This window comes from Sphaerodactylus townsendi, linkage group LG08 (genome assembly GCF_021028975.2).
Source record: "Sphaerodactylus townsendi isolate TG3544 linkage group LG08, MPM_Stown_v2.3, whole genome shotgun sequence".
Taxonomy (NCBI): Eukaryota; Metazoa; Chordata; class Lepidosauria; order Squamata; family Sphaerodactylidae; genus Sphaerodactylus; species Sphaerodactylus townsendi.
In genome coordinates, this window is record NC_059432.1 from 7,263,797 (window position 1) to 7,278,833 (window position 15,037).

Below are 15,037 nucleotides of genomic sequence, written 5' to 3' on the forward strand. Positions count from 1 at the left end.
GCAGCAGTGCCTCTCAGAGGCGGAGCTGCCGGGGGCAGCCCCAATCTCTCTAGGGCTTTGATGGTCAAACCCAACATCCTGGACTTGGCTTGGGAATGGTTTAGTAGCTAGTGTAATTGCTGTAATATCAGAGTCACGTGGTCCTAGCAGCTGGCTCCAACCAGCAGCCCAGATAACATTAGCTGCAGCCTCCAAACACTCTTCAAATAATAGTGAAACAATCTTTTAGGGAGGCAGAACCGGCACATTGTAAGGATCTGATGCCAGAGTACCTTTCTTCTTTTGGCCCCACAGTTAAAGTAGGGGAGGCAAACAGATCCCCCCCCTAAAAAAAATCCTGCCCTTTGCACCCCCTTTCTTTTTCTCAGCATGGAGTTTCCAAACAAAACTAGAAAACTATGGCAAGCTGCCACCACCTGACTGGAAAAACCACCAGAATTCCTTAAACCTCTCCTGTAAAAAGGACCATAGTTTATAAGAGTATCAAGCCACCTGTAGAAGTGGAAAGTGGATGGGTATGAAAACATGGCCACAATATTAAAAATATTAGGTGTATTTTAAAGGAAATCTGACTTCACATAGCATTTAAACATGAAAAAAAATATTCCTAAGCCAGCTAAAGGCATAAAATGTGGAGAAATGTAAGGCTCATTCCGCACATGCAGAATAATGCACTTTCAAACTGCTTTCAGTGCTCTTTGAAGCTGTGCAGAATGGCAAAATCCACTTGCAAACAGTTGTGAAAGTGGTTTGAAAACGCATTATTTTGCGTGTGCGGAAGGGGCCTAAGATTTAATCAGAAAAACAATTGTTTTGGTACCTGAGAAAAGGCGTTAAATGCTTGGCAGGGAACCAGATTTGCAGAGCTGGAAAAGTCCTTTACTTTCAGGCCCTTTCAGAGATGTGTTGTCGAAGGTTTCATGGCCAAAGTCAACTGGCTGTTGTGTGGTCATGGTCTGGTAGTTTTTGCTCCTCAAGTTTCGCCCTCATCTATGGCTGGCATCTTCACAGGCATGCCACAGGGAGATGCACAGTGTGACACACCTCTGAAGATGCCAGCCAAAGATGCGGGGGGGAGGGGTCTCGATGGCCATCTGTCAGGAGTGCATTGATTGTCTGTTCCTGCATGGCAGGGGGGTTGGACTTGATGGCCCTTGGGGTCTATGATTAGGAGCAAAAACTACCAGACCACGGCCACACAGCCCAGAAATTAATCAATCACTTACTGATGGTTCCTGCTGCTATAGTTTTATAGTTTTAAGGTTTTGTATTATTTTAACTGGGGCTATTCGATTTGTTTTATTGTGTTGTTTGTTGTTGTACACCGCCCTGAGCCCTCCTGGGGTAGGGCGGTTTATCGAATGAATGAATGAATGAATGAATGAATGAATGAATGAATGAATGAATAAATAAATAAATAAATAAATAAATAAAAACAGCCATTTCAGAGAGTTTCCAAACTGGAGTCAGCCACAGATTAGTTTTTGGTTGCCTCTGGAAGCCACGTACTGCACGCAGATAGGAATAAGGACTGTGAAGCCCACTGGCTCGGTCCTTGGTTGTGAAGTTCCTATGAAGATTGGCCAACTGGGCAGTTTACCAACTGAGCGGGAGGAATGAGAGCTAGCAAATGTTTTGCACACTTGGGGCAGGAGAAGGGGGATGTGGCCTCTGCTGGTCTAAAGCCCACCTTATGTGACCAAAGGCAGAGAATCCACACCTGTGGGGCAGAATTCCTACTGGTGAAGGAGAGGCTTTCCTTGAAATGTGATTGGTCCCATTCAGAAGTGCAGGCAATGTCAGACATTTGATATCATATAGCTTTTTGGCCAGCAGCCATGGGAGAGGTTAGGGCCAGACGCCCTGCTCTGCCGAAAACCCCTTCATAGTGAGGGACCATGTTCACCCGTTAGGGACGGTGTCCCAAGCAGTGGCAATGGGTGCAGGGATTCCCATCCTCCCTTCTGCATTCATTAGCTCAAGGGGCTCCTCTGCCACCCCAGCCCCTGCTCCCAGGTAGACTGGGCTTCTCTTCTGGGGCCTTGCTTGCTGGTTTTGGGGGGGCCTCCCTCCCATCCTCTGCAGGTGTCCCCTCCTCCTTTCTTGCCAGTTTATTTGTTTAATGGTACTCTTTTAATTCATAACAACCCTGTGAGGTAGGCCTGGTAAATCAGTGCTCAAATGCTCAGAAATATAGTTGCTAAGAGACTTAGGTGCACAGGAGGTTTGAATCCAGTCTTGGCATTTAGAGGAACATAGGCCGGCTCTCCTTCCCATATCCTGCTCTGTCATAAATTCAAATTCAATTCAATTTATTAGACTTAATAAGCCACCCCTCTTCTTTCAGGGTCAGGGTGGTTTGCATCATATTTATAAAACACATATGAGTAAAACATCTAAAAAATTTAAAACGTTCCAACAACCCAGTCAATCCAGCTATTAATCCAGGAGGCAACACAACAGTCCTGCAGGGGTGGGGACATTCACTAATTCCCAATAAAGGGGCAGACAGGCAGGAAAAGCAGAGGGAAGGGCAAAGGAAAAGGGAGGGGGAGGGCAGATGGTGCCTCCGGTGCCTCCCCAGTGGGCCTGGTGGAACTGCTCTGCCGCCCGGGCCCTGCCGAATTGCATCAGAGCCTGATCTCGGTGGGCAGAGGGTTCCCCCACGCTGAGGCCAGGGCCGAAAAAGCCTGGTTGAGGCTAACTGACCGTCTCTGGGACCAGGGATCACCAAGAAGTTGTTATTCCCAGTTCTGAGCGATCTTTGGGGAACGTACCAGGAGAGATGCTCCCTGAGGTATTTGAGTACCAGAGTGTTAACGGCTGTGTATGTAAGTACAAGCACCTTGACCCTGATCTGGTGTTCCACCTGGAGCCAGTGCAATGGCAAATAAATGTTCATTGTGACGTATGTTGTAGGGTGGTTGTAAAGAGATAACCCCTGTGAAATACTTGATAGCAATATACATACTAATTGTACACCAATTGCTTGGAAACATTACAGGTTTTGATGTTTGTGCCTCTCAAACAGTGCCTGCTATGCTGCTTGGGAAATCTGTTTATTTAAGTTGTTTTAAGCTTTTTGTGCATGTGTTACTTGCTTACTGTTATTGTAGTGGTCACTTCAAGCCAATGATGTTATTGGCAGTGGCGTATTTACCTAGGGGACATGCGGTACCCTATGTCCCCGGGCGCCCCCTAGTGGGGGGGTGCAATAATTTCAGGTTCATTTGTGTGTTTTTTGTATTTTTTAGTGTTTTTCAGTTTTCAGCCTGCAGGGGGCGCGGTTTTTAGGCTAGCAGCACCAAAATTACAGGGATTTTTCAGGAGGCTCTCCTGATGATACCAACCAAGTTAGGTAAGGTTTGGTTCAGGGGATCCAAAGCTATGGACTCCCAAAAGGGGTGCCCCATCCCCCATTGTTTCCAATGAGAGCTAATGGAAGATGGGAGCTACACCTTTGAGGGCCCATAACTTTGAGGGTCCCTGAACCAAACTTCACCAAACCTGGGTGGTATCATCAGGAGAGTCTCCTAAAGATACCCTGAAATTTTGGTGCTGCTAACTGCAATTCACCTGACAGCATGAGCACCTCTCCAAGAGAATTCCCCAGATTCTCCTTTTAAATCCACCCCCTTTGGCATGGACTTAAAGGGAGGATGTGAGGTCCCCAGTTTAAAGATTGAAAGTGATGCTGTTTCAGGGTGGTGGAGAATCCACAGCATCACTTTCAGTTTTAATTGGGGAACCCCAGATTCTCCCTTTAAGGTGGATTTAAAAGAAGAATCTGGACTGTTTGGGGGTGGATTCCACTGGAGGTGTTTTATGAGAGATGATGCTGACATTTGTTTGGTAAATGTTTTGCTGGGGGTGATTTGTGAGAGATTTACATGCTTAATACCCACTTTCACTGGCTTGGAGCTGTTTCTCAGGCTAATAACCTACCTCATAGGGTTGGTGTGAGGACAAAATTAGGAAAGAGAATTGGTGGGGAGAGAGCCATGTATGTTTTGCTGGGGGTGGGAGGTGTTTTGTGAGCTGGTGCAAAAAATAATTGTTTGGTCGTGGTGGGGGAGGGTGGCCGCCCATGGGGGGGATGCCAAACTCAGGTTTTGTCCCCGGGATCCTGTTTGCCTAGATACGCCTCTGGTTATTGGAATGTGTGGGCGGGAAGGGAGGAGGATGCTGGAAGGGTGTTGCCTTTGGTGGGAAGATGGTGGAGGCGGGATTCAATCAGGGGCTGTCTCAGCACTTGCCCAGGGGGGCCATATGGTTTTCCAAGCTTGATGTCACCACAGAAGTTCAGGACGTTTGCCACTGCTGTGTCTGTCTCACACACTTGTTTTGCTTGTTTTCTTCCCTACCACAGAGCAACAAAAAAGGCTTAGTAGCCTGGCAGGTATGGTGCCCCAAATGTTGCCCCATTTTCCCCTTCCTGCTCTGCTGCTGCTGCTGCTTCTGTGTTTCACTCAAGGAGAGCACAACTTCGTTCTCCAGTAGGACACTCCAGTAAATCCACATGTGAAGAGCTACCTCTGAAGGGCTGGAAAAACTGTGGTCAGTTCAGTGCCTCTGAAGATCTGTATGTCTGTCTCTTAAAAAGAGCAAAGAGGCCCCACACTTCTGGCAGTGCTCTGGATGCGAAGGCCCTGCCACCAAAAAGGGGTCAAGAAAGCTACTACCATGACGACGTGCCCCGAGGGGCCTGCCCGGCCCGTAAGCCTCTGACCTCATGCAAGCACATCGCTGGCTGGCCAGTTTCTTGGGAGGGTCTTTAATTGGCAGCAAAGAAGGATTCTTGCAGACCTGAGCGGCCTCTTAAAATAGAAAAATGTGAGGTGTCTCTACTCAAAACAGGATATCAGTTTGTGGCCTCCCACCCGCACAAGAAACAAGGTGCTGCTGTGTTTTATGACTGTTTGCCCTTCTGGGTTACCCGTGGGCTTCTGTGCCTTTCTGTGGGGTCCCAACTAATTAATGGCTTCAAGTTTTTTAAAAAATCAGTAACTCTTTGTGGATTATCAGTGATGAGCAAATCATGGCCACGAATGAATGTCGATCTTGTCAGAAAGAGGTCCCTCGCTCAGGCTTTGGACCGTTGGCCTGGCTTGCTTGCAGACAAGTCCTGCTTTCAAATGGAAGCAGCTGCACACCAGCAACAGTAGAATAATTCCCAATAAATTCCAGTTCTATCCCATCGTTCCGGTTGACGGCCTCCAGGTGGGTCTGGGAGATCTGGAATTACAGCTGATTTCCAGATCACAGAGCTCAGGTCCTCAGGAGAACATGGCTGGCTTTGGAGGGTGGACTTGTGGGGCCTCTCACCAGACTCGACCTGCAAACCTTCAGGAATTTACCATCCCAGAGTTGGCCACCCCATCCCTTTATGCCCTGTGTCACAAAGCCTATCCCGATCCTATCAGCTATACCCCGGCTGTTTGTGTATGTAAAGTGCCGTCGAGTCGCAATTGACTTGTGGTGACCCCTCATGGGGTTTTCAAGGCAGGAGACCTTCAGAGGTTGCTGCTCATTGCCTGCTTCTGCATAGTGACCCTGCAGTTCCTCAGCGATCTCCCATCAAAGTACCAACCAGGCCAGGCCCCACTTAACTAGCCAGGACAAGTCCCAGCTGCCTTAAGCTAATCAAGATCAGTTGTGTTCACTCAGACTGGCAGTGGCTCTCCAGGATTTTAGGACCTTCACATCTCGTCCTGCCAGGCCTTTTAACTTGAACCTAGGACTTTGTGCGTGCCACTCAGGAGCTCTTCCACGCAGCCATAGCGCCTCCCCACACAGACAGACATGTTTTGTGTTTCTCCTATGATAAAAGTAGATGGGAGCATGGATGTTTCCCCTACGACAGAACCATTCCGGTTTATGATGTAGATGAGGGTGGTATGTTACGGCAATCAGTACATGACAGTTTCTGTCATTCCTTCCACAAAACAGAGCTCAATTTCAGGATGCCATTCCTGCAATGATGTTCTAAGCTTTCAATTTAGTTAGCAGTTGAAGAAATACTTGAGTGACTTTTGTCACACTTTTCTGACTTCCTGGAGGAATTGGTAGGGAGGCTGGTGCCCCATGGAGGAGAAAGATGTGGCCGAAGGTACCCCATGGAAGCATCCTCCCTTGCTGACAACCAATGGTTTCAAGACAGCCCCTCCCTCTGTCCTGGGATGGATAGTGTGGCAAGGCCAAATCCAGCCTGAATCAGGAAGTAGCTCTGGAGTGGTTTTGCTCTGGGTGTCCTCATCCAACCTCTGTGGCTGCTCCCGCATGAGCTGCTCTTCGTTCTTCATCCGGTTCCATCCCGTTCTGGTTCGCTTTGGGCGCTGCAGTGGTGTGCATGATTTTAATGACTGTTCCTCTGTCTCTCTCTAGTTGCATGCTGTGATGTCAGAGTTTCCTCTTCTTGGCAAACTTTGATGAGGCACGCTGTAAAGTTCTTCATCCTTCCATCCTTCTCACCTCTGAAATCCTTCAGGAAAAATTATTACAGGTGGCCCAGGGGGTGGGGACCACTTTGTAGTCTTGCATCAGGGTAGCTAGCATGCACATGTGTTCCTTGCCCAACCTCTCTGGTGTCCCAAAGATCAAGGTTTAGCCATCTGGGGTCAGATCTCAGATTCCTTGTGTGGGGTTTAAATGCTGCTACACAGATGGGTTGTTTTCTTCCTCCTCCTCCTCCTCCTCCCCTAAGATTCCTTGCAGATGAGTAGCCATATTGTAAATTTTGTGACTAGAAAAAGGTCAGACTCATCAATGTTTCACCAGTGTTTGGAACGGTTGGCGTTGGGGGCTGTTTGGTGGCGATGGAACACTGACAAGTTCCTGCTTCCTGTGTCCCCAGAGCCCGTGTCAGAGATTCCAGTGGCGGATAGAGTAAATCACGCACCTATTCAGGAAAAAGCAAGCCAGGATAGTTCTCAGAGTAAGAAGCAAGCCATGGAGGAGCTGAAGAGTTCACTGTACGTGGTCGATTCCTCAGGGGATGATGTGGGCATTCCACTCCGGGTAAGCACGCCAGGCGCATTCGCATGTTGCTCCAGGTTCAGCTTTATTTTGATCAGCTTCCGCTCTTGAAATGTAGGTCATTCATTTCAGTCCTGATGAAACTGCACTTGAGGCAGCTTATTCCATATTGCATTCAGCCCCACAATGAACAGCCAGGTTGTGTTAAATATGTTAAATAACTCCACATTTCTGAACTTCTCCTCTGGAACTGGCATGAAAAAGAAGGGGACCCCCAGAATTGTATTTCTATTTTAGTGTGGTTTTATGGGCATCATGAAGCTGGAAGAGACCACCTGGGCCATCAAATCCAACCCCCTGCCAAATCAGAGCGCCCTCGACATCTGCCAAGGCCGTCCAGACTCTGTTTAAAAACCTCCAAAGAAAACCTCCACCACCCCCACCACCCCCACCCAGGCAGCACATTCCACTGGCGAACGGCCCTTCCCACGACGAAGCTCTTCCCAATGTTTAGGCAGCATCTCTTTTCCTGCACCTTGAATTCATGACTCCTTGTTCCAGTCTCTGGAGCAGCAGAGAACAAGCTTGCTCCCTCTTCAACATGACATCCCTTCCAATATTTAAACATGTCCCCCCTTAACCTTCTCTTCTCCAGACTACACATACCTAGCTCCATAAGTCTCTCCTCATAGGGCATGGATTCCAGACCTTAAGACCAGGATAGGGCGTGGGATCCAGAGGGCATGGGATCCAGCCCATAAGACCAGGTCTCATAGGGTTAAATTAGATTTCCAGCATGATGTCTTTTTAAGGAATGCATTGGATACTGTGATCATTTCTTGGTTTCTCTGGACCAGGGGTCTGCAACCTGCAGCTCTCCAGATGTTCATGGACTACAATTCCAATTGGCCATGCTGGAAGGGCCTGATGGGATTTGCAGTCCATGAACATCTGGAGAACCGCAGGTTGCAGACCCCTGCTCTGGACTAATTCTGTAGTTTGTTTTGGGAGAGAAGCAAATGTTTGGCGCATTTTAGCTTATCTGTAGATCAGTGATACTCACTCAGTGGGTCAGGGGCCACCTGTGGCTCTTCTGAGCACTGTTCCCCAATGTGGCAACTACCCGATGTCCCGGGCCAGTGGGCAAGGCCGTTGCAAGTAATGCACACTTTGAAGCAGTGAGGTCAAAGGGGCTGGGGGACTGGTGAGGTGAGGTGTGAGGCTCACTGAGGAGCAGGCCTAGTGCCAGAGACGGAAGTAGAAGGCCTGTCCTCTTCAGCAACATCCCATTGTTCTCTGCGGCCTCTGACATCTCACCCGGGCAGATGCCAGAAGGGAAAGCAAACTTGTTGCAGAGAAGAGGGAGTAAAATCACCACCGTGTCAGCCACCAAGGAAAACAGCCAGGTGGGTGAGTGTGGAGTTTGTACTCCCCCTTTCTCCACACCCAGGTGGCTAGCCTCTGGGGGTCGGACAGTCTCCCCCTCCATTCTGTGCCTTGTGCTGCGGAGTGAGCGGGGGGGGGGGGGGGCACAGGCCACCCAATAGTCGCATAGCTCTTTTGGTTGAGAGTAATTGTGTATGTGGCGCCTGGCAAGCTCTGGGGTGAGTACCACCCCTGTTGGGGGCTGAGAACTACAGATGACATGTTTTCATGTACTGCGTGCGCATGGGCCCAGGAAACTGCCTCACACTGAATCGGCCCTTCGGTCTCCAGGTCCTCCTTTGCCTCACCTCCTGCTCGATTCTTTTTTTAAAATTGGAGATGCTTCCAAGGACTGAACCAGGGAACTCCTGCATACCAAGCAGATGCTCGGCCACTGCGCATCCTTCCCTCCTTCCGGTTGTTGCTTGCTCTGGAGTTTGGATCTTTCTCCTGGGATGCGTAGGGCACTTGGTGTCTGTCACAGATAATCTGAATTTCTGCACTACTCAACAGCAAAAGTATCTGAGTGGTTTGCAGTAAAATACAGAATAAAATGGAACAAGAGCTAAAACCTACAAAGCACTGTAAACAATGAAGATAAAGAATGCAGGACACAGTCACCTGCAGAAAACCTCATTCAGTGAAATGGTGTTTGAAACTCAGAAAGACGAAAAGGAGGGAGGGAGGGAGGGAGGGAGGGAGGGAGGGAGGGAGGCAGGCTGCCTACTGGAACTCCATGGCAAGTTCCACACCTGGGAAGCCACCACTGGGCACCTTTGCTGTGAGGGAGGCGTCACGTTTACTTATGATTAATTTTAATTTCTTTGAGGCTAGAATAGCAAAACAAATCTAGTTCCTGATCTTAAATCCCCTGTCGTGTATCTGCCAGCAACATCGGAGGATTTCTGTAGACCGGCCAGAGGATATTTGGGATCTTTTCCATCTACCACATGTAACATGTGTCTTTAAGATAAGGTTATGGTATTTTCTGAAATGGCAGTTGAATTCACCCCAGCATTTTTGTTTTCTTCTTTTTGGAATTAGAATACGGACCGTTCAAAGGACTGGTATAAGACTATGTTCAAACAGATCCACAGACTGACCAAAGGTACTGTTAACTTGCCTTCTGTTATAGATGCGCATCCATCATCAAGCTTAGACGGGGGTAGCTCTGTTTCAGTCTGGAGAGCCTGAGTGGATGCTGGGGAGTTGGCAGGGCCTCCCTCCCATGCTGGGGATGTGCTGCTCTGGTTCAGGATCCATCTCGGCATCTTGTTTTCTCATCATGACTGAGCGTTCCCACCCGGTCCCTTGGGAATCCCGGCCAGACACAGAGCTCGCATCTGAATGGAACTGCATTCCAGCCATCGGCTTGGCTCTCTCTCTCTCCTGAGAGCTTTCTCCCCCTCAGCTTCAAATTTTAGGGATTGTTTTTCCTGGCACGATTCTCCCCGTGCCATCAAGAAATTCAGAATAAGCTGTTGATTCCGCACACAGCATTTGAGGAGTTCTGTCAGGTCGTCCTGGCCACTTGGGAATGCGTTCTGGGTGCCCCGCTCCCGACCTGAGCCCTGCTCCCTCCGCCTTTCCCTGCCGGATCCTGGCTCACCTCCTTCCATCCAGCCCTGAGTGTCCAGCAGAATACTCTCTTTGTGGAGCAGGCACGTCTTTGTTTCGTGGAGCTGAGGAGAATGATGTTTCCTAACCTCTCTCTGGCCTTGTCATTAGTGGAATGGCGTGGTTTTCTTAGACCCTGATAGGAAAATCCTTGCGCATTCCTGTTCCAGCTGATCCTGAAAGTGAAGGAAGGATTGGGGCCCCTGCTGTCCCCTTTTCATGCCAAAGTTTCTTCATCTCCCACCACTTTGTGTTCCTCCTTCCCCCCCCACCCCCCACCCCAATACGTTGATGGCCACGTGATGGCAGCTGGAGATGAAGTGTCGGGACACGTGGAAGGAGGAGAAGTAGAGGAGAAGACACAGGGGACTGGGCCTGCCATGTTTGACCCACGAGACACCCGTGGCTTGCCTTTTTCTCCTGAATTGTTAACATGCAGTTCTGTGTGTGGGCAGGAGGGACTTCCTGCTGGTCTGTCCTTCTGTGCATTTAAATCTTTCCTGTCTGTTCTTTGCCCTCCAACGTGCTTTTTCTGCACAGACCCTCCTGAAGAAAACCCTTATTGCCCTACCTACAAATTCCCTGAACTTCCTGATATCCAGCCAGAGCCCGAAGGTACCACCTGCTTAGCCAGAATCTCTGCTGCTTTGTGTTTGGTCTTCTCCATCTCTTGTGTCTCAAACTGGAGTGCGCTAGTAGCAAAACCGCCTGTTGTTTGGGCATGGTTGGACACTGGATGGCATTCGGTGTGCCTCTTTGTATGAAGTGTAAAGAGAGAGAAAGCCCTTCCTAACTAAACCATTAATCTATATTTAGAGTATGATGTAATCTATTGTTATCCTCACCAAAGCAGACTGTTAAACTTAACCATGCTGGGAAGCGGGGGTGGGGGTGTGTGTTTCCAGTAGTTTAGTGTAGCCTTTGTCCAACCCCACTGCTTTTCTCTGCTGCAGAAGAAAATCCTTATTCTCCCACCTACCAGTTTCCTGTGTCTACTCCTAGCCCTAAATCGGAAGGTAATTAGTCCAAGCTGATCCACTTTTCTGTCTGCTCAGCCGCTGCTTCTTTCCCCTTCGTTTTCTGGCCGGGGGGGGGGGGGCGTTGGGGGGTTTCTTAGCTGCCCGCGGCCCTTTCCTTTCCTTCTCATGATTTTGCTGCTTGTTAACCGTGGCCTTGGCTGCTGGGCGGTTTTTCTGGCCTTTTTGATGTGCTGTTTCAGCTTCCTTAATAGCCTCTCGACTAATGCTTGGGGACCTGGGAGTGCCTGGCTTTGTGTGCTTAATCCAAGGTCCCTGGGGGAGTCTCTTGAGCATGGAGAGCCCAATCCAGCAAGTTTCAGGCTGCACTGAAGGGAGCAGGACTGGCGCAAGGACACGGTGCCCTTTCGTCCTTGCCTGAGCTGGGCCTCCTCCTGGCTCTGTGCTCAGAGGCTGGTTTGGGTTTTTTTGCAAAGGCTTCCCTGGCTCTCTTGCTTAGAAAAAAGCAGAAGGAGATGCTGGAACACCTGAAGCTGAAACACTGTCGGCCGCTCCGTCTCTCACTTGTTAGCAGCAGCAGCAGCAGCAGCATCAGCCGCATGGATGGATGGATGGATGGATGGATGGATGGATGGATGGATGGATGGATGGATGGATGGATGGATGGATGGATGGATGGATGGATGGATGGATGGATGGATGGATGGATGGATGGATGGATGGATGGATGGATGGATGGATGGATGGATGGATGGATGGATGGATGGAGTAGAAGCAGCGACAGGGGCAGCTGCTGTCTTGGATGGGATGCCCCGTGGGCACAGCTGGAGCTCAGCTGCTGTGACAGGACAGCCGCATGTGCTTCGCCTTCCGAGGCCCAGCACAAGCCAATGCAACTGATGCTTCTCTCCACCCTGGCAGGGATGGGGGGCAAACAGCAGCCCCTCCCCCACTCTGACGCTCTGGAGGCAGATAGGCCCACCAGCAGAAATGCCCACAGATGATCCAGGCCTGCACCTCTCACCCCCATCGACTTCAACAATGCCGGGAGACCCCGTCACGCATGAGTGCCAAAGGGGCGCTCCCTAGGGAAGGAGTCCTGAGAGGTTTTCCCTGGTCTTAGGAGGATGTCTCCTCCCTCCCTCCCTCCCTTCCCTCCCCACCCATCCTCTTTGACAGGCATGAAAAAGGAGATGCCGTAGAAGAAAGCAGGAGGATTCCTCTTCCCCCCTCCCCTCCCTTCTTCTCCCCTCTCACCCAGGAGGCAGCACAAAAGGGGCCCAGCAGATCAGATGCCAGCACCCTTCCTCAGAGGAGCCTGGCTGGTGCTGCTGGGAGTCGGCCATCACTGCTCTTCTAGGCCAAAGCAGCCCTGAGGCCTGGGCTTGTCCCCACCTGCAGACTCCGTGCCCAGACTCCTGCCTCTGAAGTCCCCTCCCCGCCCCCACCAGGACCTCCACTGCAGAAATCTGTCGGGCAGCTACTTGGGCATCGACCTTTGCTTTTGGGAAGCCAGGCAGGGGAGACACGTTTGACTCAGAGCTGACGTGGCACTTGGGAGAAGAGCTCTCCGAAAAGTCGTTTCTCAACCATTTCTGCCTCCCTGTTTTTCATCTGGGACCATAGAATTCTCCAGTATCCTATAGCAGGACACCTTCCTCCACTGATGGAGAACGGAAATTTGGGTTGACTGTGAAGGTCCTTCTGATCAATAAATTGGAAGGTATCTTTCTCCCGTGGATAGAGCACCTGCGGATTACTTATCCTGTTCTTTGGAGTTAATAGTATCCCCAGTTAAAAGCCTCCAGAGGCAAGTTGATCTACATCATTGCTCTGCTAGAGGTGGATCCATCTTTGTCAGAAGCTTGGCAAGACGTGCGCGGGGGGGGGGGGGGGGGTCATGTGGTTTGAGCACCTCTGCAGGACAGCCTTTGCACAAAAAGAAAGAAAGCTGCACGTGCCCCCCCCCCCGCCCCGCCCCCAGCAAAGAGGAGGCCCAGTCCGCACCAGGACGTTTCCCAGTCCTCCGAGGAAAATAAATCCTCGCCATAAGTCCCGATGTTTTGTTGTCTTTTAGAACCCCCATTCATTTCAGTGGAGTGTTCCTCGTGGATTGGGCCCATGATGCTGATTTATCTGATTGTTTTGAGAGACAATGTTTGACCGAGGGTATATTTTTCAAATTTGTCTTGCATTTGTTTTCGAGGCTCTACTGACTACTTTGCTTATGTTGAATTAGAACAAGAACAAATTGAAAGGAGAGAAACTGATAGAGCCCACAGAGCTGTCTGGGTTCATGAGCCATTTCCTCAAAATGCTTAGAATCAGAGTAGCTTCCCAAGGCCCCTGGGTGCCCCATTCCTGGGTAGACAGCTTAGAGTGCCTGCCTCGTGGACTAATAAGGCCAACATTTGAAGAGACTAGACTGTTTTCTCTTTCTCTGCCTCCACTCGGCCAAATGGTTGTAAGCATAAGCCTTCAAGCTCTTTGACATTTGGCTGACAGGAGTCTATTAACAGCTGGCTGCAAGAAGGGCTGTAGCTCAGCGGGAGATCTATGCAGAGTTTAAAAGGATCTTTCCTGTAGCAGGGCCAAGAAACCCCTTGAAAAGTTGGTGTCAAAAGGTCAGTGCCAGATTCTGAGGCGTCCTGTGCAGAGATTTGAGGTCTTCAGGTGAAATGAGATTGATTTATTTTGAAGCCTTGACTGGTAGATCTGTCTGCAGTCGTATCCTGCTTGTCCTCTGAGGAGCTCAGAACGTCATATAGGACTCCCCCATTTAGTTTGCACAGCAGTCTTGTGAGGTAGGTTAGGCTGCGCTGGAGGGACTGGGCTGAGGTCACAAGCTTTGTAGTTGAGTGGAGGTTTGCTGAGCGAGGTTGCATTTTGTGATGCTGGGCTGGGATTGTGCATTGTCAGTGCCAGGATAACCTGCAGGTGCTGCTGCTGCTGCTGCTGCGTGGGTGGGCGGGCGGGCCTCTCTATGGTGTCTGCTGTGGCCGTGATCATGAACAGAAATTCCTCCGCAACACCTGTTTTGGTTGAGGCAGGATCCTTTGAAGCATTCATTTGACTGTGATGTTACAGGGTTGGCAGCAGCGGTTGCTACAAGGGAATGGCAGGGGATAGATGTGGCCCATTTACCGAAGGCAGGAAGCTGCCATGTTTCCGTGAGATGTCTGGATCCCCTTTCCTCTGGTCAGCAGCACCTTTTGCCATTGTTCCAGCTGGAGTTTCTGCCTCCTGCACTAGTCTGAATGTGCAGAGGGAGGCTGAGTGTGGGGCCACAGGGGTCTTGAGCTGGGGACTCTGGAAGCTGGCCCCAGGTGGCTTTCTCCCCGGGAGGGGGTGGCCTCTTGTCACCAGGCACAACACTGGCGCTGGGCATGGAGCAGCATCGGGGCCCTTCCAGCTTTCCCCAGCTGTGGTGCTGCGGCAGTCAGGGGATGTGAGGAATTTGTCATTTTCATCTGATTTCATTAAGCCCAGGCTCTGGGCTGCTCCATTTGCCGGCTTCCTTGCCTGTGTGCGGAGCAACTCCGGCCGGCCTGCCCTGGCACACGAGGCTGGTCTTTTCAGGTGAAGGCTGTGCTCTTTCGTCTACCTCAAACCAGCCGTTCAAAACTGTTGCCTGCAGTGCCTACAATGCACAATAGGGATTCTTGTGAAGTTTCGAGAGAGCTGTGAAGGGAGTCTTAGTTCCCTCAAAAGGGCTATACAGCAGATATTTTCAGAGCGGCTGTGTGCTGTTCCACAGAAAGATGATAGTAGTGTTGTATATCCTTCCGCCACAGAACAAATCATGCCAGGCCTTCTCTGTTGTAGAATGCTCCCCTGGGGGCCTAGTGCCCTTCTCTCTCTCCCCCCCCTCCACATCGAGTCGTTCCATATAAATGCTCTTGTATCAAATTACCATTTTCAATAATGCACAAATAATGGTTTTGACAAAGGCACGAATGATCATTCTCATATTTGTTTGGGACTATAATGTGGAGGCCTGCAATTTTTTCAACTGCTGCCCCTCAACTGACCATGCCGTGGTC

General features: G+C 50.1%; 1 protein-coding gene across 1 annotated transcript in view; it reads left to right on the plus strand.

Moving 5' to 3' along the window:
* SORBS1 (sorbin and SH3 domain containing 1) overlaps positions 1-15,037 on the plus strand; it is a 244,631-nt gene that overhangs the window by 167,487 nt on the left and 62,107 nt on the right. Inside the window, exons 11-16 of the mRNA XM_048505888.1 lie at positions 4,370-4,399; positions 6,854-7,017; positions 9,445-9,508; positions 10,558-10,632; positions 10,971-11,033; positions 12,256-12,377. Coding sequence (XP_048361845.1) covers positions 4,370-4,399; positions 6,854-7,017; positions 9,445-9,508; positions 10,558-10,632; positions 10,971-11,033; positions 12,256-12,377 — 518 coding nt within the window. The remainder of the gene's footprint in view (positions 1-4,369; positions 4,400-6,853; positions 7,018-9,444; positions 9,509-10,557; positions 10,633-10,970; positions 11,034-12,255; positions 12,378-15,037) is intronic.